Here is a 20,618-nt window from a genome sequence, read left to right as displayed (position 1 = left end):
GACCAAAACATATGAACGTGATTAGCGCCCCCCCCCCCCCCCCCCCCCCCCACAAGGTTCACACACACCTTCAACTCCTTCAAAGAATCGGCTCATCCTCACCCTCGTGAGATGTGCTCTGTACACCACCTTCAGCTGTATCAGCCCCAACCTCGCGCATGAGGTGGAGGCATTTACTCTCCGGAGCACCTCACACCAGAACCCTCCTCCATATTCTCTCCCAACTTTTCCTCCCACTTTGCTTTGATCCCTTCCAGTGGTGCCTTCTCCTCTTCCAAAATAGCTCCGTAAACCGCTAACACTACCCCCTTCTACAGTCTCCTTCTCGTCAACACCTCCTCCAGCAATGTGGAGGCCGGCTCCACCGGTAAGCTCTGTATCTCCTTTCTGGCAAAATCTCGAACCTGCATGCATCTAAACATTTCCCCCTGCTCCAGCCCATACTTCGCTTCCAGCTCCTTCAATCCTGCAAAGCGACCCCTACGAAACAAATCTTTTAGTGTCTTAATCCCTTTCTCCTCCCATTTCTGAAAATTTCCATCCCACCTCCCTGGCTCAAATCTGTGGTTCCCATGAATTGGCTTCTCCTTTGCCCCTGCCCCCAACCCGAAGTTATGGCGAAACTACCTCCAAATTCTCAATGAAGCTATTATTACCGGAGTCCCTGAGTATTTCCCCGGGGCTATTGGGAGCGGCGCTGTTGCTACCGCCTTCAATCCTGACCCCCTGCACAAACTCTCCTCCATTCTGACCCATTAGGAATCAAACCCTCTGACCCAGCTCCGCACCCTACCTCTTTTTAAATCTCTGCTCTGACTCTCAGCTCCAGATTCTGAGCCACCAGTAAACACGCCATGGGGAGGGGGGTTGGAATCGTTCCCTTGTACTTACATTCAAGGCCTCAGCATACAATAAAAGCTTTGCCTACTGTCTTTATTTATGTATAGTTCATAGATAGGAAAATACACAAGACAAAGTGCACATTTTCTATGAGAAATCATACAATTATTTTGTTCAAGGCCCAAACATTTGGAAGTTTACCACAATGCAAAAATAAAGACGCTATTTTATTAGCACCATAATTTCTCATCTATTTTAACATCTATTTGGTTAACAGTATTATTTATACATACTGTGCAAAATCTATGATCAAACAAGCAGCATGTTCTATTGCAAAATGTTTTTCCTTGTTCCTTAAATATATTTTTGATGATCAAAGAATTTCTAGCAGTGAAGACTTAAAATCACATCTGATAAAAAAAATTGCAGAAATTGAAAACATGAAAACAGAAAAGATTGAATTGCACAACAGGTCCATAGTATATGAGAGATAATGATCGGTTAATGTTTCAGATGAGATCCTGCATTAGAAATGTGACAAAACAGCTTCCACAAAATATATAATATTTTGTATAAAACCCAAAACCTATGTATTTATGCTTTGAGTACATGTTTTGTGCAGATGACTATAAATATGCACAACTGCAATTAAATATGTATTTTCCACTGCTATTTAACATGTTGTTGGGCAGCACATGGTTAGCACTGGTGCCTCACATCACCAGGGATCCAGGTTTAATTTTGGCTTTGGGGCATTGTCTGTGTGGAGTTTGTACTTTCCCCCCATGTCTGTGTGGGTTTCCTTTGGGTGCTCTGTGCACAGTCCAAAGATGTGCGGGTTAGAAGGATTGGCCATGCTAAATTGTCCCTTAGTGTCCAAGAATGTGGAGGTTCGGTTATGGGGATTGGACGGGGAAGTGGACATGGGTTTCAAAGGGTTGGTGCAGACCTGATGGACCCAATGGCCTCTTTCTGCACTGCTGGGATTCTATGATTCAATGTGGGTATGAATGAAGTTCACCTAAAAAATGTAAAAGTAAAATATAAATGGTTCCAGCAATAAGGGGGCTATTTCCCAGTTTAGAAAAGTCACATAACTGCCAAAGAGAACTGAAAGACAACTATATTATACATTTTGAAAATACAGACAAATAATATCAATACTACTAAGTATTTTTGTGTCATACTTGAGAGCATATTGACACATATTGGGATAATTATGACTGCCAACAACAGGGATCATAAAACATGATTTGTTACAAATCATAAAATACACTCTTACTGAGACTTCTATATAGTGAACAGTATTATAACGCAGATTCCTTTTCAGTTTCATTGCCGTCCAAAAAGTACTCATCATCAGTAGTGGTGTCTGAGTTTGTATCCGAGTAACAAGAGAAGTTCGGTTTGTCAATCACAGCTGGTGCGTGGTGTTGCGGTGGTGAAAGACTGTTCTCTGATAATTTACTCCCTGTGGATGAAGAACTCAAAAGTCTCATTATATCTGAAGGATTTTCCTTGGGCCAAAATATTTTAATGTCTACAGGAAAATACTCATCATTCTGTCCCGTATCATCATTCACCCCTGGATCCTGGTTTACTTCACTGGTGCATGGATCGAAAACATCCTCACTTTTTGGAGATGAGGATTCCTTGTGAAGATATCCAGGTTTCCACAATCTGTCCGCTACCAAAACTCTTTTCATGTTCTCAAGGTGTGTTTCCTTCTTTTTATCTTCTTTAGAAACATTTCCGCTCAGTAACTCACTAAATTTACTGTCATGGTATGAAATACAATTGTTATAGCCAGACTCATTCCCATCAGAAGAAGGGAGATCAGAATAAGATCGGCAAAGTCTGCTAGATTTTATACTATTTGAAAACTGGAGACTGGGGCGAACTTGCCTGTTGCGAACAGTTAGTTTAGAATTCGGCAAGCTATTGGTGGCAAAAAAATATTCATGATCTTGGAGGGGGGATTGGTTGTAATCTGAATTAATGTCTTTCAAACTTTTTGCCTTATACATATTACCACATCTATGTGGAATATTCTGCAGACTGGGCCTCAGGGAACGTGTAAACCTGCAGTACCTTTTTGAGAATCTAGCTGTCCCTGCCTGCAAGTTATTGTTTGCTGAATCATCTTCATCAATACTAGCTCTGTATTGAGAAATATCACTGTAGGCATTTAACCTATTCCGAAAGTTATTAATCTCTGTGATATCTGAATCAATTTGATTCTTCTTTGGAGAACTTTGCTGCAGGAAGTTAGAAACATTTGCATTTTTCATTCCCAATGTCCGATTCTGAAACATTTCTCCACAGAACGATTTCCTCCCATGTCTGAATATTTTTCCATTTCCTTTTGCATTGTCGCCGTCATGTGCAGGCAAGTCAGCACAAATTGGTGAATGATCACATGTTACATTCTTGTTGCTACGTACAATATCAGAAGGAGACAGAAGAGTGGGTGACAAATCATGTGGTGAAGAAATGTTGATTAAATCCTTGTCAATTTGTTCACAACTGCCATGATATCTTCTAGCCAGAGTGGTATATCCACTTTTTGTTGATTCTCTCAAATACTTAATTTTCTTGCTGCATGTGACACCTATAAAAGACTTATGGTCAATCAGCAGATCCTGTGATGAAACAGTATTGCCAGTTTCTGATTGATAGTGCTTCATATTAACATCACACTGTTGATTCAAAGATAGATCCCTGGTTGGAAACCAATTCTGAAATTTTGTATTAATGTCACATGCAATGTCTGCATCAGGCCATAAGAAAGTTGCTCTATTGTTTTTGGGTTGACAATTTTTGAGATTCTTGATAACTCCTGTGTCCCTCACAAAGCCACTTCTATTTGGAGAATGAGCCAGTGACGTGTCTGGTTTGCTTTTTCTGATATTTAAAGGAGATTGCTGCCCAGCCAACGAAGTTGATAATGAAAATTCATCGTTGGTTTCAGATTTGCACTTCTGTAAACAACTATTATTTCTTCTGTTCATTTTAAATTCCCCACTCAGTGTGGAACGAGTTGATGACTTGTCTTGGTTGTTGTGAATGGTATTAGTGATGGGCCATTGTCCGGTCACTTTAGGTGGTGATGAGGGTGCACTATTAGTTTCATGTAAATCTTTAAAATTAAATGTTTTGTAAGGTATTTTATCGAGACAGGTTTCGGCAAGATGTGATGAATAATTATGCCGGGTATTTTTCTTGATATCTGTGATAGTGGTTGTGGACTGTGTGTCATTTAACAAATCTACTGCTGGAATTGGGTTAGTTTCTGGCGAGTCCTTTCTTAAATATTCATTGACTCCAGTATCTGCAATGACGGTAGCACAGTTCAGTGAACAATTCAGTGTTTCACGTTTATCGCTGTGTGTGATATTCTTAGCAGACTGGTGGCTGGAAACTAGATCGATTGGTGGAATTACATGGCTCAACTTTAATTTGTCCTGATTATAATCCCGAATAATCACATCAACATCAGTCTGGACAGTTGAATGAGTCAGTGGCTTGTCTTTATAGCTGTCTGTTGCACTTGTAGGAGATTTTTGTTGGATACCTTTATCCACTGGCAAAAGTGCACTTTTAGTTTTATGTTTGCATTTTTCTAAATAGTCAGGACTTTCTCGGTGTACATTGACAGCAGTACTGTTTAACAAATGATTGAGTGGCTTGTGTTCATTGCTACGCACAGTGTCTGTAGCAGACAACTGACTGGATACCTGATTCAGTGCTGAAAGCATGCACGTAGTCTCAAATTTATCCACTGCATCACAAGTATTATTAATGTCTCTGTCCACAGTTGTGCCATCAACATTTGGCGAGCAATTCGGTAATATATTTCTCCAGTCTTGTGAGATATTTTTGGGGGCCAACTGTCCATTCAGTTTATCTGTTGGTGAAACGGCACTGCTTGTGTAGGTTTGGCACTTGTCTATATTTTCTCTACCTACCAATAGGCTGATGTCATCTCTGACCAGGCGAAGATCCTTTGATTTGTCTTGGTTACTGCTTTGTGAGATATTTTCAAAGATTGACTGGGTGCTCTCTGCAGCTGATGGGGAGGGCACACTCTTTGCTTTAAGCAAGACATTTAATTTTAATTTACCAGAAGGTCTCTTACGAAGGTAGATGTCAGTTACCTTTGTTGCATTATGCTGCAATGTATTTTTCTTTACATTCATAGCAGAGCGATAGGAAGTGAAAGGATATGTCGGTGAAGTGACAGGGCTGATTTTAGATTTGTGCTTTTGTACATTCTCATCTATTTCTATGTCACTGTTCTCCAAAGAATGAGTTAATGGCTTGTTTAAGTTACAGTGTGAATTTGTAAGAGACTTTTGATCAATTAATGCATCTGGTGATGGAATCAAACTGCTTTCCTCAGATTGATGATTTTCAGCTACCTTGGTAATTTCTGCAGCTAGATTGCTGTCATTATGGAGTGGGAAATGGGTCAACGGTTTGACTTTGTTGTGTAGATTTATAGATGGTTGGTCAGACAATGAATCAGGCAGTCTAGATCCAGTGTTGTCCTTTTGTAAATGTTTATTGTTTCCTCTGTCCAGAGTGACAGCCGGGCAATTTGGTGAATAATTCAGTGACAGATATTTACTCCTGTGTGGAATATTTGATGAAAACTGTTGCCCGATCACTGTATCCACTGCTGAAGATACATGGGCAATTTCAGATTTGTTTTGCTGCACATTATATTCATTCAATGTTCTATCCAAAGTAGTGTCATCATTATTTGAGGGCAAATTCTGCTGAGATTTTTCCCTTGCCGTTCTCTGGTCAGTGACTCTACCCAGTAAAATTTCACCATGATTTTCTGATTGGTAATCTTCCACATTTTTGTCACAAGATTTCTGATCATAAACAATTTCAGTTACCTTTGATGGATCAATGTGCATAGCACATTTCTTAATATCAGTGGTAGTGGACTGCAAAACTGTTAATATTTCTGGTGATGGATCTGTACCATGGCTTTCAGATTTGTTCTTTTGTAAAAACTGATTGCTTTCTCTGTCCACATGAATCAGTGGTTTGTTTTGGTTATTACATATGATACTTGAAGGCAGCCACAGCATGGTAATCCCAGGTGGTGATGAAAATGCAGTATTTGTTTTACCAAAACGTTTAGATTTGTATTGATCACAGGACACTTCATCACAATAGTTATCAGTTACATTTCTTGAGTAATGCTCAAGTCCATTTTTCCTCATAATGGTGATTTCTGTAGGAGATTCTTGCAGATATTCCACAGCAGTACTTTGCAGTGAATCTGCTGAAGGAGCCACATCACTGATTTCTGGGTTGTCCTTCTGCAAAAGCTTATTAAATTCAGTATCCACGGTGAAAGTAGAATGGCTGAATGAACAATTCAGTGACTCGTCACTATATTTGTGTGTGATAGTTATAGGAGATGGTTTGTTAATCACTGGTCCCAAGCAAGAAGAAGGATGAGTAGCTTTTGCTTTCTCTTGCTCGGTTTCTCTTGGTATTTCAGCACTGTTTGGCAAATAAATCAGTTGCTGAACTTCGTTGTATGTGGTATTTATCGGAGACAACTGGCGAGCCCCTTTATTTGACACGACGGCAGAGTGGATTTCAGATTCACTATTTTTCAAAAGGCCAAGGCTTTGCCTGTTCCCTGTGACATCAGCATTGCTTAGAGAATGACTCCGTGGGTCGTGTTCATTGCAAGATTTGTTATGTATGAGGGACAACTTGTTAAAAACTGGATCCAGTACAGAATGGGCACTTTTCATCTTAGATTTATCAGGTTCTTTGCCATCTTTAATAATTCCTCTAAGCATAGTGTTATCAGCACTGTTTTGGCCCCAATTTTGAAATGTGCTTTTTGTACCATGTATAATACCCGAAGGAGTCATCAGGGCAGTTTGTGTGTCTAATAATGAATCAACTTTGTAGTTTTCAGATTGGTCATTTTCCAAATTCTTGGTAACACCTGATCTCATGGAGGAATGAATCGGTAACTTGTTCATATTAACATGAGTATCTGTAGGGAACTGTTGGACACTCATTGTATCATGTGATGAAATTGGAATGTTTTTTTCAGATTGGTAATTTTCTGCATTCTTAATGGTGGTATTATCACCGAGTGGGAAATCAGTCATTGATTTATCTTGACTGTCTATGAAATTTCTAAGAGGCACTTGGCCACTCAGCGAATCTTGTGAAGGTTTACGGTCGGTGGCAGATTTATACTTTGGTAAATATTCATTGACTCCTTCAAGGGAAGTGTATGTCAATAATGCATTTTGCTTCAACTGGGATGCGATAGTTGCTGAAGACTGTTCCTCATTTACTGTTTCAGATATGTTTTTCTGTCCATTATTGCTGTTTCCATCATTTTGGTAATTTTTTGGTGAGTTACCTTTGTTGGTATTTGTAGACAACCATTGCATTGCTACAACTGATGATGGTGTTCTCATCTTTTCAGATTTATCATTTTGAATGTCATTAACACTATGTATTTTGGGTAAATTGCTGTTGACTGTTTGAGATGCCCAATTCTGTGAAGCATTTTTCAAAATATTTTTGATATCTGAAGGAGATGCTTCTTCTGCTAACATGTCTGATAATGGAGGCACACAGTTTGGAGCAGATTTATGCTCATTTCCTGTTGCGTCTGCAGTTATGTCAATACTCTTGACTGAATCATCCAGTAAAAGGTATTTATAGCTGGAACGTATAGGAAACCTGTAGCTAAGCATGCAATCTGTTGATATTGTTAAGCCAGATGCTTCTCTATAGTTTTGTTTAGAATTTATATCTAAATTAAGGGCACTGTTGGTTGATGACAGACTTTGGGAAGCAAATGTTTTGTAGTTTGGAGGTTGTGTTATAGCCATTTCTGTCACATTAATAGTTTCTGATTCACCATTTCGTAAAGAAGCATTACTTACACTGACTAAGGAGACGTCATCAGTTTTCGATTGATTGCTCAGTAATTCACTGTTGTGATGAATTATATTTCTTACACATTTTGTTGCAGATTTTGGATCTGCCGACAGTTCATGACTTGTTTCATGTTTAACTTTTTCTAGAAAATTGTTACCACCTGATTGCAAGTCAGGACTTGTTCCATTTGGTGGACAAGTCTGTAACACATTATTGTCCATGCATGTTTTTACACATATGGGAAGATGTGAACAAATGAGCTTAGTTGGTAATAAAGACGTGCATCTTCCCTCATTTTTACAACTGTGTTTCCAGCTGTTACCTTCACTTTCTGGCAAAGGGTCTTCAGCGTCTCTTAATGGTTCCATTCTGGTTTTGTTCAATACGAGATTATCTACTGAAGGTTTTTCTTTCCCTATCCCTGGAGACAAAGGGGTGCATTCTCTTCCACCCCTACTGCTTTGTAAATGATCATCATTACATGCACTTTGTGGAGTGATGTTAGTGTTGTCTGACCCAGAATATTGATGCTTAGTTTTGCTGCTGACCCTGATAAATGAAGTAGCCCTCGGTTGACACACTGGTTCTGACAAAGAAAGGGAACTAATGGGTTTATGTTTACGGGTTTGCAAAAAATCGTTACCACCTCTTTGGAAAAAAGCGGTGTTATCACAATTTTGAGAATTAGTATTCCACTTGTGAGCATATATGGAAAATAGAGTGTGTACTGGAACAGTTGATGAAATTGGAGGGATGGATTTTGATTTCCCGTCATCAGCAGCGTCGTTCTTTTTTTGTGAAATATTGAGTGAACTATTTGACAAATTCAGTTGTTCCACATCTCTGTTGCCAACATTAAGACTTCTTGAGCCCGTAATTGAGCTTAACAATGAAGAATCGCTGTTGCTTTGTGAATGATCTTGGTCTCTCATTGAAGGGACACAAATATTGTTTGATGAGCAGCTTTGCTGACTATTTACGTTGCTATTGGCAACAACTAGAGCAGACTGTGATTTGGTGAATAGATCCAGCAATAATGTTCTGGTGTTTTCACACTTGCTGTTCGACAGACAACCATCAGTATTTGTTGTCAGAATGTCATCAGTATGGTTTATTGGCTGATTTTGAAAAATCTTTTTAGGCTCAGTGATAGAAGACTGTGGGCCAGATGCTGAATTTGGTAATGCTGGATTATCAATTTTGTATTGAGCCGTTTCGACAGAAACATGTTCATTTCCTTGTGTATGAATGTTTCTCAACAGAGGAGTGTTCCTCACATTTTCAATGTTGCACCAAGTTGACACTGACTGTAGTTCAGCATTTTCACTTAACCCCGAAGAATTCAGCAAAATATTGGTTTCATGGTCATTTATATATTGTTTTAGTTGGTGGTTATCATTTTTAACACCTTCTTCATCTGTGATGGTTTTTTGCAACTTGGAATTGCTTGAATCTTCAGTTCCCAAGATCTTTTCATATTCATCCACTGAAAATACAAAATTATAAAGAAATAGCATCAACAAATAATAAGTATCCCTCGGAGCTTGCTGACTCCGTTCTCTTAGGTTCAATCCTGACCTTCTGATCAAACCTGCGGACAATGGTGATGACGTTATTATCTGGCGTACTGACCTCTACCTTGCAGAGGTGGAGCATCAACTCGCAGACACTTCGTCCTACCTCCCCCTGGACCACAAACCCACCACCGAACAGCAAGCCATTGTTCCAGGACTGTCACTGACAATTTCCAGTTGCCTGGTCCTAACTGCCTCCTCTTCATTATGGATGTCCAATCCTTTCACACCTCTGCAATGATGCACTTTCAGAGACTCCATCAGTGAACACAAAAAAGGATTTATTAACAAGAATTGTACAGCAGCCGCATGGCTGTAGCTGGCTACCAAAATGTCTCTTTGCCTGAGAAAGCTCCACCCCTGGGGTGATTCCCCAGAGTCCCAATTGGTACCCCTGGCGAGGTGACTCTTAATCTGCTGTGTTGCCCTTAAAGGGACAATCATCACAACCTCCATCACCCATCAGGAGGGTATGAGGGGTCTTGCTTCTTCCTTGAGCAGAAGTCCAAACAATCTCCACCTCCATTCTCCTCTGCCTGACTGAACTTGTTCTGTCACTAAATAATTTCTCCTTTAACTTGTCTCACTTCCTGAAAATAAAAGGTGTGGCCTATGTGTACCCGCATGGGCCCTAGTTATGCCCGTCTTTCTGTGGGTTATATGGAATGTTTCTTGTTCCAGTCCTACTCTGGCCCGCTCCCATAACTCTTTTTCCATGACATCGATAACTGTATTGGTGCCGTTTCATGCTCTCATCTGGACCTAGAAAAGATCAATCATTTTGTTTCCAATTTCCACCCCTTTCTCACCTTCACATCTGCGACACTTGCCTTCCTAGGCTTCTCTGCCTCTATTTCTGGTGATAAACTGACCACCAATATTCATTACAAACCCACCAACTCCCACAGTTACTTCAACTACCCCGTTTCCTGTAGGGCTGCATCCCATTGTCCCAGTGTTTCCACTTCGATCGTATCTGTTCCAATGATTCCACCTATGAAAATGATGCTTCCGAAATGTCTGCCTTTTTCCCTAACCAAGGTTCCCCCCCCACCTCCCTTCCCCTCCCTCGCAGAACCATTATAGGGTCCTCCTCGTCACTTTTCACCTCATCAGCCTCTGCATTCAAAGGATCATCATCTGCCAGTTCTAGCAACATGACCCATGAAATACATCTTCCCTTCACTCCCTTCCATCAGCATTCTGCAAGAACCACTGTGACACCTTGGTTCCCTCTTACATCATGCCCAACTCCCCATCCCCTTCCCACTGCACCTGCCCTTGCAATCACAGAAGGTAAAACACCTGCTCCTATACCTCCTCCCCATTTAGGCACACCAGCCCTCCGGACTCAATACTGAGTTCAACAACTTTACACTATGACCATTCTCCTCCATCTTAAACCCCTTTTTAAAATATCCCATACATTTATTGTCTCAATGGAAAAACTCTGCACCAAAGTCCAAAGATGTGCGGGTTAGGTGGATTGGCCATGCTAAATTGCCTGTAGTGTAAGGTTAATGGGGGGGATTGTTGGATTACGGGTAACCTGGGTTTAAGTAGGGTGATCATTGCTCGGCACAACATCGAGGGCCGAAGGGCCTGTTCTGTGCTGTACTGTTCTATGTTCTATCAATCATGCCACGTGCCTAGTTTTTAAAAATAGGTATTTTATTCTAAAAATCATCATTCTTCCATACAAAGGCATACATCATACAGTTTGTCATTTTTATTTTAACAACGTAACAGCAACAACCCTAAATCCCCTATCCCCACTGCCTTATCCCCTCCCCATCTAACCCTCCTGTCCATCCCCCCAACTGCTGGCCATGTACAGGTCCTTGAAGAAAGTGATGAACGGCATTCACTTGGAATAGAACCTTTCTTCCGACCCTCTCAGGGTATATTTAATCTTTTCCAATCGCAGGAATTCTGCCAGGTCACTCAATCATGCCAAGGCCCCGGGTGGCACCGCTCACCTCCATCCAAGCAGGAGTCGCCTCCGAACCACCAATGAGGCAAAGGCAAAAACGCCAACCTCTCTCTCTATCCCCCCCCCCCCCCCCCCCCCCCCCCCCTCAAGGAGCTCCGAGGAGTCTGACACTCCAAAGATTGCCACTAGCGGACATGGCTCTAGTTTGACTCCCAACAATCCCCGACATTATCTCAAAAGATGTGACACAGAACCCAACTAGCTTGGGGCAGGATCAGGACATGTTGAATGATTCACAGGCCCCCTGATCAACGCTCACCCCAGTCCTCCACTCCAGAGAAGAATCCACTCATACGCGTTTTAGTTAAGTGCACACTATGTACTACTTTAAACTTGATCAGGCTAAACCTAGCGCACGAGGAGATAAAGTTCGCCCTATGAAGGATCTCACTCCACACCCCTCCAGCAAGCCCTAGGCCCATCTCTAATTCCCACTCCTGGTTCCAAGTTCTTAAAAGATGCCACTACCACCGGGCTCATCAAGAGGCTGGCCGGGGAAGAGGGGCAGTAGCCAACGCCCTTTGACACGACCCTACACTTAGACATGACCCTACACAAAAGAGGTCTCCTCCATCTGAACCCACCCCACTCCTCAAACCATCTTCACACTGTCCCAATGTTCGCCGCCCAGTAATAAGAGAATCGGGTTTGGCAGCGCCAACCCACCCTATTGTTGCCCACTCTGCAGGAAAGCTCTTCTAATCCTGGGAGTCTTTCTCGCCCAGCCAAAACCAGAGATTAAACTATCAGCCCTAGTGAAAAAAGATTTAGGGAGGAAGGTTGGAAGACTCTGGAACAAGAATAGAAATTTTGTTAAAACATTCATTTTGCCGTGTATCCTCTACCCTCCAAGGTTAGTTGGAGGGGGGGGGGGGGGGGGGGGGGGGGGGGGGGAGAGAGGGGAGGGATCCCACCTCTTCAGGTGCCCCTTCACCTCTTCCACCAGACTGGCCAAGTTCATTTTATGTAACAGTGTCCAATCACGCGCCACATGAATCCCTAAATATTTGAACTGTGCCTTGGCCAGTTTAAAAGGCAGCTTCCCCAGGAAACACGAGGAAGATCTCACTCTTGCTTATATTCAATCTATACCCTGAAAAGGATACAAATTTTTCCAACGATTCCATAATTTCTCCCATACCTGTCAGAGGACCAGAAATTTGTAACAACAAATCATCTGTGTAAAAGGGACACTCATGATCCTCACCACCTCTCTCAATGTTGTCCTAGGGTTAAGGTGCAAAATTGGGGGAAGGCCAACTACAACCAGATTAGGCAGGATTTGGAGGCTGTTGTTTGGGAGAGGCTATTGGAGGGTAAATCCACATTTGGCATGTGGGAGACTTTTAAGGAGCAGTTGATGGGAGTGCCGGGAAGGACAGGAAAGGCAGAATTTGGGAACCATGGATGACCAGGGAAATTGAGAATCTTATCAAAAATAAAAAAGGTGCTTATAGAACAAACAGTGCAGAAGGAGGACATTTGGCCCATCGAGTCTACACCGACCCACTTAAGCCCTCACTTCCACCCTCATCCCGTAAGCCAGTAAGGCAATTTATCATGGCCAATCCACCTAACCTGGACTGTGGGAGGAAACCGGAGCACCCGGAGGAAACCCACGCAGACACGGGGAGAATGTGCAGACTCCGCACAGACAGTGACCCAGCGGGGAATCGAACCTGGGATGGCGCTGTGAAGCCACAGCGCTAACCACTTGTGCTACCCACATGTGAGGTGCAGGCAACTAAAAAGCACTTGAGGAATAAAAGAAAAGTAGAAAAGAGCTCAAGCAGGGAGTTGAGGGCAAAATGGGATCATGAAAAATTCCTTGTCAGACAGGATTAAGGAGAATCCCAAGGCATTTTATAGGTATATTAGGAACAAGAGGGTAGCTAGAGAAACAATTGGTCCACTCAGGACAAAGGAGGGAAATTATGTGTAGAACCAGAGGAAGTAGGTGAGGTCCTTAATGAGTATTTTGCATCAGTATTCACAAAGGAGAGGGACATGTTGATTGGTGGTGTATCAGAGGGATGTGTGAACATTTTATAACAGGTCGTTATTACGAGGGAGGAAGTGTTAGGTGTGTTCAAAAGCATTAAAATAGACAAATCCCCAGGGCCAGGTGGCACCTATCCCAGATTACTGAGGGAGACAAGTGATTAAATCGCTGGGCCTCTAACAGAAAACTTTGTGTCCTCATTGTCTACAGGTGAGATCCAAGAGGATTGGAGGATATCCAATGTTGAACCGTTATTTAAGAAGGGTTTGAAAGATAATCCGGGTAATTATAGGCCAGTGAGCTTGATGTCAGTGATAGTGAAATTGTTGGAAAAGATTCTTAGGATCTATGCACATTTGAAATGAATGGTCTTATTAGCAACAGACAGCACGGTTTTGCACGAGGGAGATCATGTCTCACTGATTTAATTGAATTTTTGAGGAGGTGACAAAAATGATTGACGAGGGAAGGGCTGTGGATGTTGTTTACGTTGACTTTAATAAAGCATTTGGTAAGGTCCATCATGGCAGGCTGTTGTAAAAGATTAGATCACATGGGATCAGAGGTGAACTAGCTGGATGGATCCAGAACTTGGCTTGGCCACAGAAAAGGGTAGCGCTGTAAAATAAATGGCAGAACCATCAGGAGCATAGAGACAGAGAGAGCTCTGGGCGTGCAGGTCCACAGATCCTCAAACGTGGCAGCACATGTGGAAATGGTGGTAAAGAAAGCATATGGCATGCTTGCATTCATAGGACAGGGTATAGAGTATACAAGCTCAAAAATTGTCACAGTTATATAGAACGTTGGTTAGGCCACATTTGGAATACTGTGTTCAATTCTGGTCACAACGCTACCAGGAAGGACGTGGAGGCTTTGGAGAGAGTACAGAAAAGGTTTACCAGGGTGTTGCCTGGTATGGAGGGTATTAGCTATGAGCAGAGACTGAATAAACTGGGATTGTTCTCCCTAGAGAGACGGAGGCCGAGGGGTGACCTGATAGAAGTGTATAAAATTATTAGGGGTATAGATAGGATGAATAGTTGGAGGCTTTTTCCAAGGGCGGAAATTACAATTACAAGGCGGCACAAGTTCAAGGTGAGGGGGAGATGTGCGGGGGAAATTTTTTATTTTTTATACACAGGTGGCCTGGAATGCATTGCCAAGTGAGGTGGTTCAGACAGATACGTTAGTGACCTTTAAGATTTATCTGGATAGGCACATGAACAGAAGAATATAGGTGGTTGATCTAGATAGGACACATGATCGGCGCAGGTTTGGAGGGTTGAAAGGCCTGTTTCTGTGCTGTATTGTTCTTTGTAATACCGTTCCATTTTCCTGACAATCTAAGCGCAATGGCCACTGTTTCAATCGCTAGCGCAAACAATAGTGGAGACCGCGGGAATCCCTATCTCGTGCCAGTGTAGTCGGAAATATCCTGAGCTCACAGCATTGGCCCGGACATTAGCCGAGGGGAATTATATAGCAGTTTCACCCAGGAAATAAAAGTAGGACCAAACCCAAATCACCCCAAGACCTCAAAGTCATTGCTCCACGCCACACGATCAAAGGCCTTCTCCACATCCATAGAGATGGTTACCTTCAGTATCTGCTCTACAGAGGGTGACATGACCACATTCAAAAGCCTCCTGATGTTGGATGACAAGTGTCGGCCCCTGACAAATCCTGTCTGGTCCTGAGATAACATCTGGTAAGCACCCCTCCAAACGTTTTGCCAGACCCTCCTCTAGCATCAGTGTTTAATAGTGAAAAGGCCTGCAAGACCCATACTCATGGGGATCTTTGTCCATTTTCGGGATTAGAGAAATTGAAGCCTGCATCAGCGTGGCAGGCCGCATCCCTTTCAGCAGAGAGTCAGTGAACATTCCCAGTATGTGCAGTGACAACAAGGCTACAAACTGTTCGAAAAATTCTGCTGGAAAACCATCTGGCCCCGGTGCTTTCCCCGATTGCATGGAACCAATACAGTCTATAACTTCCTCCAACCCCAACAGTGTCTCCAGCCCCTCCCTCTTCACCCCAAGTCCAATCGATCCAAAAATTGCTACATCTCCAAGCCATCCTCCGACAGTTCAGACTTGTATAGCCCTTGATTTAAAAGCCTCAAAAGCTACATTAATCTTGTCCAGGGCAGTAACTAGTTCTCCGCCCACACCTGTAACCGGAGCTATTTCCCATGTGGTTGCCTGCTGTCTCAATTGGTGAGTCAATAATCGACTGGCTTTATCCTTGTACTCATAAAATGTCCCTGGCAAACAACAAAGCTGGCTCCCCATTGATTCAAGCCTCTTTCACTTGGCCAACAACTCTGCCTTCGGGGCCATGGAGCTCTTGTTTTTAAGGTTGCTGTGGCTTGTTGCAATCTCTGACAGCCACAGTTTAATATTCAACACATTTCTCCCTTTCTTTAGTTTTGATGAAGAGTCAGATGGAGTTGAAAGATTAACTGTTTCTATCCTTACAGATGCTGCCAGACCATAAGAAACAAGAGTAGGCCGTTTGGCCCTTTGAGCCTGCTCTACCATTCAATAGGATCATGGATAATCCAACATTCTTCACATCCACGTTCCTGCTCTTTTCTCTTAAGCCTTAATGATCAAGATTCAATCTATATCAACCCTTACTAATCAGGAATCTATCTACCTCAGCCTTAAATATACACAAGGGCACTGCCCCAACAGCTCTCTGTGGCAAGGAGTTCCAAAGACTCACAACCCTCGAGGAGAAGAAATGCCTCTTCATCTCAGTCCTAAATTGGCATCCCTTTATTCTGAGACTATGTCCTCTGGTCCTAGACTCTCCCATAAGTGGAACATCTCAGCATTTACCCTGTCAAGCCCCTTAAGAATCCTCCATGCTTCAAAATTCTAATGAGTAGAGTCCCAACCTGATTAATCTTTGCTCAAAAACAATCTTCCCATATTGGGGATCATCCTAGTGAACCTTCTCTGAACTGCCTCCAATGAAACACTATCTTTCCTTAAATAAGGGGACCAAACTGCAAACAGTACTCCAGATGTGATCTCACCAGTAACTTGTATAGTTGCAGCAAGGCTTCTCTACTCTTGTAATCCAACCCTCTTGAAATAAGGGCCAACATTCCATTAGCCTTCCTAATTACCTGCTACATGTGTGAGCTAGCTTTGTGAGTTTTGTGCATAAGTACCCTCAAGTCCCTTTCTGTTGCAGCTTTTGCTCAATTTATATAATACTCTGTTCTTTTGTTCTCCCTTCCAAAATGAACTTCACATTTTCCCACATTATACTCCATTTGCTAACTTTTTGTCCACTTACTTAACCTATCAAAATATCTCTTTGCAAACTGTTTGAATCCATCTCGCAGCTTGCTGTTCCACATATTTTTGTGCCATCTGCAAATTTGGCTACAGTGCATTTGCTTCCTTCCTCTAAGTTATTACTATATATTGTAAACAGTTGCAGTCCCAGCAAGGATTCATGTGGAAACCCACTGGTTACAGGTCGCCAACCTGTTAAAGATCCCCTTATCCCCATTCACTGTTTCCTGCCAATTCTCTATCCAAGCCAATGTACTACCTCCAACACCATGGGCTCGTATCTTATGACTTAACCTTTTGTGAGGTACCTTGTCGAGCGCCTTCTGAAGTTCAAATACAACACATCTACTGGTTCCACTCTATCTACTCTGATAGAAACTTCCTTGAAAAACTTAAAATAAATTAGTCAGACACTGTTTCCCTTTCATGAAGCCATGCTGATCAGCTTGATTAGATTATGATTTTCCAAATGTGTTGCTATTACTTCCGTAATAATTGATTCCAACATTTTTCCAACAATAGAAGTTAGGCTAATCGGCCTATAATTACTCACTTTTTGCCTCCCTCCCTTTTTGAATAGGGGTGTCACATTGCCAGTGTTCTAATCCTCCGGTACTTCTCGGTAATCCAAGGATATTTGGAAAATTAAAACCAATGCATACACTCTCTCTATAGCTACTTCTTTTATGATCGTAGGATGCAAGCCACAAGGGCCAGGGAACGTTTCTTCCTTTAGCCCCATTAGTTTGGGGCCAGGGAAAGTTTCTGCCTTTAGCCCCATTAGTTTGTCTAATACTATGGGCGAGATTCTCCGCAAATGTGGAGAATCGCAAAGGCTGCCGTGGGACAGGCCGTCACCCACGGCAGCCACCGCGCCCACTTCCGGGACCCGATTCTCCCCCGCGAGCGGGGCTAGGAGCGGGGCCCCGGGCATCCTGCCGGCACAGCCTTGACGACGGTCGTCAAGGCCGCACGACAAGCATCACGCCGGCTGACGCGCACGGCGACGTCAGTCGCGCATGCGCAGCTTGGACGCAGGTTGGCGTCTTTTCCCTCAGCCGCCCCGGAAGACGTGGTGACTTGATCTTGCCGGGCGGCGGAGGGAAAAGAGTGCGTCCATTACGGACGCAAGGCCCGCGATCGGTGGGCACCGATCGCGGGCCTGTGCCCCCCTTGGCACGGCCGTGGTACGGCCATGCCAATCGGGCCCCTAGATGCCCCAAACGGGCATCTGCCGCCCGTTTCACGACGGCAGCGACCAGGTGTGGTTGCTGCCGTGTTGAAATGGGCTTGAAGGCCCGGCCGCTCGGCCCATCAGCCTCGGAGAATCGGCGGTCGCCGTAAAAAGCGGCGATTCGTGGCGTGTGGCGGGGAGAATAGCGGGAGGTCATGAAAAATGTCAGGAGGCCCTCCCACTATTCTCCCACCCGGCGTGGGGGGCGGAGAATCGCGCCCAGAGTCTCTCGTGATACTGATGGTATTTAATTCCTCCCCCGTATTCTTTAGAATTAATGGTATGCTCGAAGGATGCTCCACTGTAAAGACATACAAAATATCTGTTTAACTCCTCTGCCATTTCCTTGTTCCCCATAACTATCGTCCCAGATTCATTTTGTACGGGGCTGATGTTCACTTTGACCAATCTCTTCCTTTTTGTGTTTAAAGGAGCTCTTTTTAAAAAACAATTTAAGAGTACCCAATTATTTTTTTCCAATTAAGGGGCAATTTAGCATGGCCAATCCACCTACCCTGCACATCTTTTGGGTTGTGGGGTTCATGTCCACGCAGACATGGAGAGAATGTGAAAACTCCACACGGACAGTGACCCAGGGCTGAGATCGAACCCGGGTCCTCGGTGTCGTGAGGCAACAGTGCTAACTACTGGATCTCCCTACCGCCCAGTTAAAGAATCTCCTATTGTCAGTTTTTCCAGCATTGTCTGTTTTTGTATCAGATTCCAGCATCCACAGTATTTTGCTTAGATTAAGTATGCACTGAAACCTCAGAGAACAGAATACATTCTATAATGAAGATAAGACATTTGACTGTACAAATATGTTTTCAAATATATTGCAAGTAGGATTAATACTGAAAATGCCTTGAACAAAACATCTGTTCATCTTCTTGGTTGTTGAATAATACGAGTCCTGGATACATATATATTTTTTTAAAATATATAAAATCTTTCATTATTTTAAAATATCATGACTGCTTTAACTTACCAAATATAGTCTTTGTTTCCAAGCCTTGACCACGGACTTTAGAATGTTTTTCTTTACCAAAGTCACGATACACATGTATTTTTCTTTCAACCTGGGGGACTGTCACTGTCTTCAGTCGGACCTGAGGTAAATTACATTCTCTTAGTTAATGATGTTTATACGTAGCTGGAATTTAGTTTAAATGACAGAATTATGAAGGGATATTACATAGACCACATACAATATAGCACAGATATTTTTTTTAAAATATGCTCCTGAAACTTTTGTCATTTCATTCAAAGTCACTGCTAAAGTATTGAAAGAACGTTTTCTCTATCTTTCAACAGTTATCCTCCTTAGTAAAAGATCAAGGATGGGAAATTGTGGATTTAATTGTGCCCATTTTGGGTGTAAAACGGGTGCAACAAGGCTCAATTTCAGGGACCCCAAGGACAGCTAAAAATATTCAACCCAAAATTTGGTGGGATAATTTTCCAAGAGTCCTTGGTAGTCACCTAAATCTATTGTTAGGTTTCCTAAATATATAAACGAGTGCCGTAACACCCATTTACATCCCCTCACAGAACTTTGGTCCTGATGAGTATTGGAACAGGTGAAATAAACAAGTTAGCCCAAGGTATTTAGGTAGTATTAGTTAGTTAGGCTGGAAATGGTTAAAAGAACCCAGACGGCAAGTCAAAGATGGACAGGAGACATACAGTCAAAAACAGAGATGTACCAAATGTACTAGACACCGAGGTTAGGCCCCTTCACTAGAAGGCAGGAGAATAGGGATGAGGAAAGTATCAGCCATGATTGAATGGCGGAGCAGACTCGATAGGCCGAGTGGCTTAATTCTGCTCTTATGTCTTATGGTGAGTGCACCCGAACAGTCGGCGGAATGTAGCAACTAGGGGATTTTCACAGTAACGTCATTGCAGTGTTAATGTAAGCCTACTTATGACATAGAATTTACAGTGCAGAAGGAGGCCATTCGGCCCATCGAGTCTGCACCGGCTCCTGGAAAGAGCACCCTACCCAAGGCTAACACCTCCACCCTTGTGACAAGGGTGACAATAATACTTGTGACAATAATAAAAATTATTATTTTTGTACCAAGTTGACTCTGAACCCTAAAGTAAAGAACTTTGCCTCATAAGAAAATAATTGGTTATACGACTGCTTAATAGGTTTCTTCCAGTATCTGAAGGGGTTATCCACAGGCAACAATGAGTAGAGCAGGTGTTGGGCTGATCCCACTCAGAATTCCTCAGCAGTCACTGCAACAAACAGCTAGCTTGAGTATTTTTTAAATGCTAAAAACGCCCTGAGCTGTTCATAGATTATCATAGAATCATAGAATTTACAGTGCAGAAGGCGGCCATTCGGCCCATCGAGTCTGCACCAGCACTTGGAAAGAGCACCCTACCCAAGGTCAACACCTATCCCCATAACCCAGTAACCCCACCCAACACTAAGGGCAATTTTGGACGCTAAGGGCAATTGATCGTGGCCAATCCACCTAACCTGCACATCTTTGGACTGTGGGGGGAAACCGGAGCACCCGGAGGAAACCCACACACACTCAGGGAGGATGTGCAGACTCCACACAGACAGTGAACCAAGCCGGGAATCGAACCTGGGACCCTGGAGCTGTGAAGCAATTGTGCTATCCACAATGCTACCGTGCTGCCCACAAGCCTCAGCCTCCCAATTGGGGGACACGATCCAATTCTGGGTCCATGCCAT

General features: G+C 43.0%; 1 protein-coding gene across 3 annotated transcripts in view; it reads right to left on the bottom strand.

The window, feature by feature from the left end:
- Positions 1-914: 914 nt before the first annotated feature.
- LOC119977749 overlaps positions 915-20,618 on the bottom strand; it is a 73,716-nt gene continuing 54,012 nt past the window's right edge. For all 3 annotated transcript variants that reach the window (XM_038818957.1, XM_038818955.1, XM_038818956.1), the window contains exons 5-6: positions 18,891-19,011; positions 915-9,268 (exon numbers count right to left, since the gene is read on the bottom strand). In XM_038818957.1, coding sequence (XP_038674885.1) covers positions 2,148-9,268; positions 18,891-19,011 — 7,242 coding nt within the window. In that variant the 3' untranslated portion in view covers positions 915-2,147. The remainder of the gene's footprint in view (positions 9,269-18,890; positions 19,012-20,618) is intronic.

The sequence above is a fragment of the Scyliorhinus canicula genome, chromosome 14 (genome assembly GCF_902713615.1).
Source record: "Scyliorhinus canicula chromosome 14, sScyCan1.1, whole genome shotgun sequence".
Lineage (NCBI taxonomy): Eukaryota > Metazoa > Chordata > Chondrichthyes > Carcharhiniformes > Scyliorhinidae > Scyliorhinus > Scyliorhinus canicula.
This window is presented reverse-complemented; position numbering and strand designations above follow the sequence as displayed.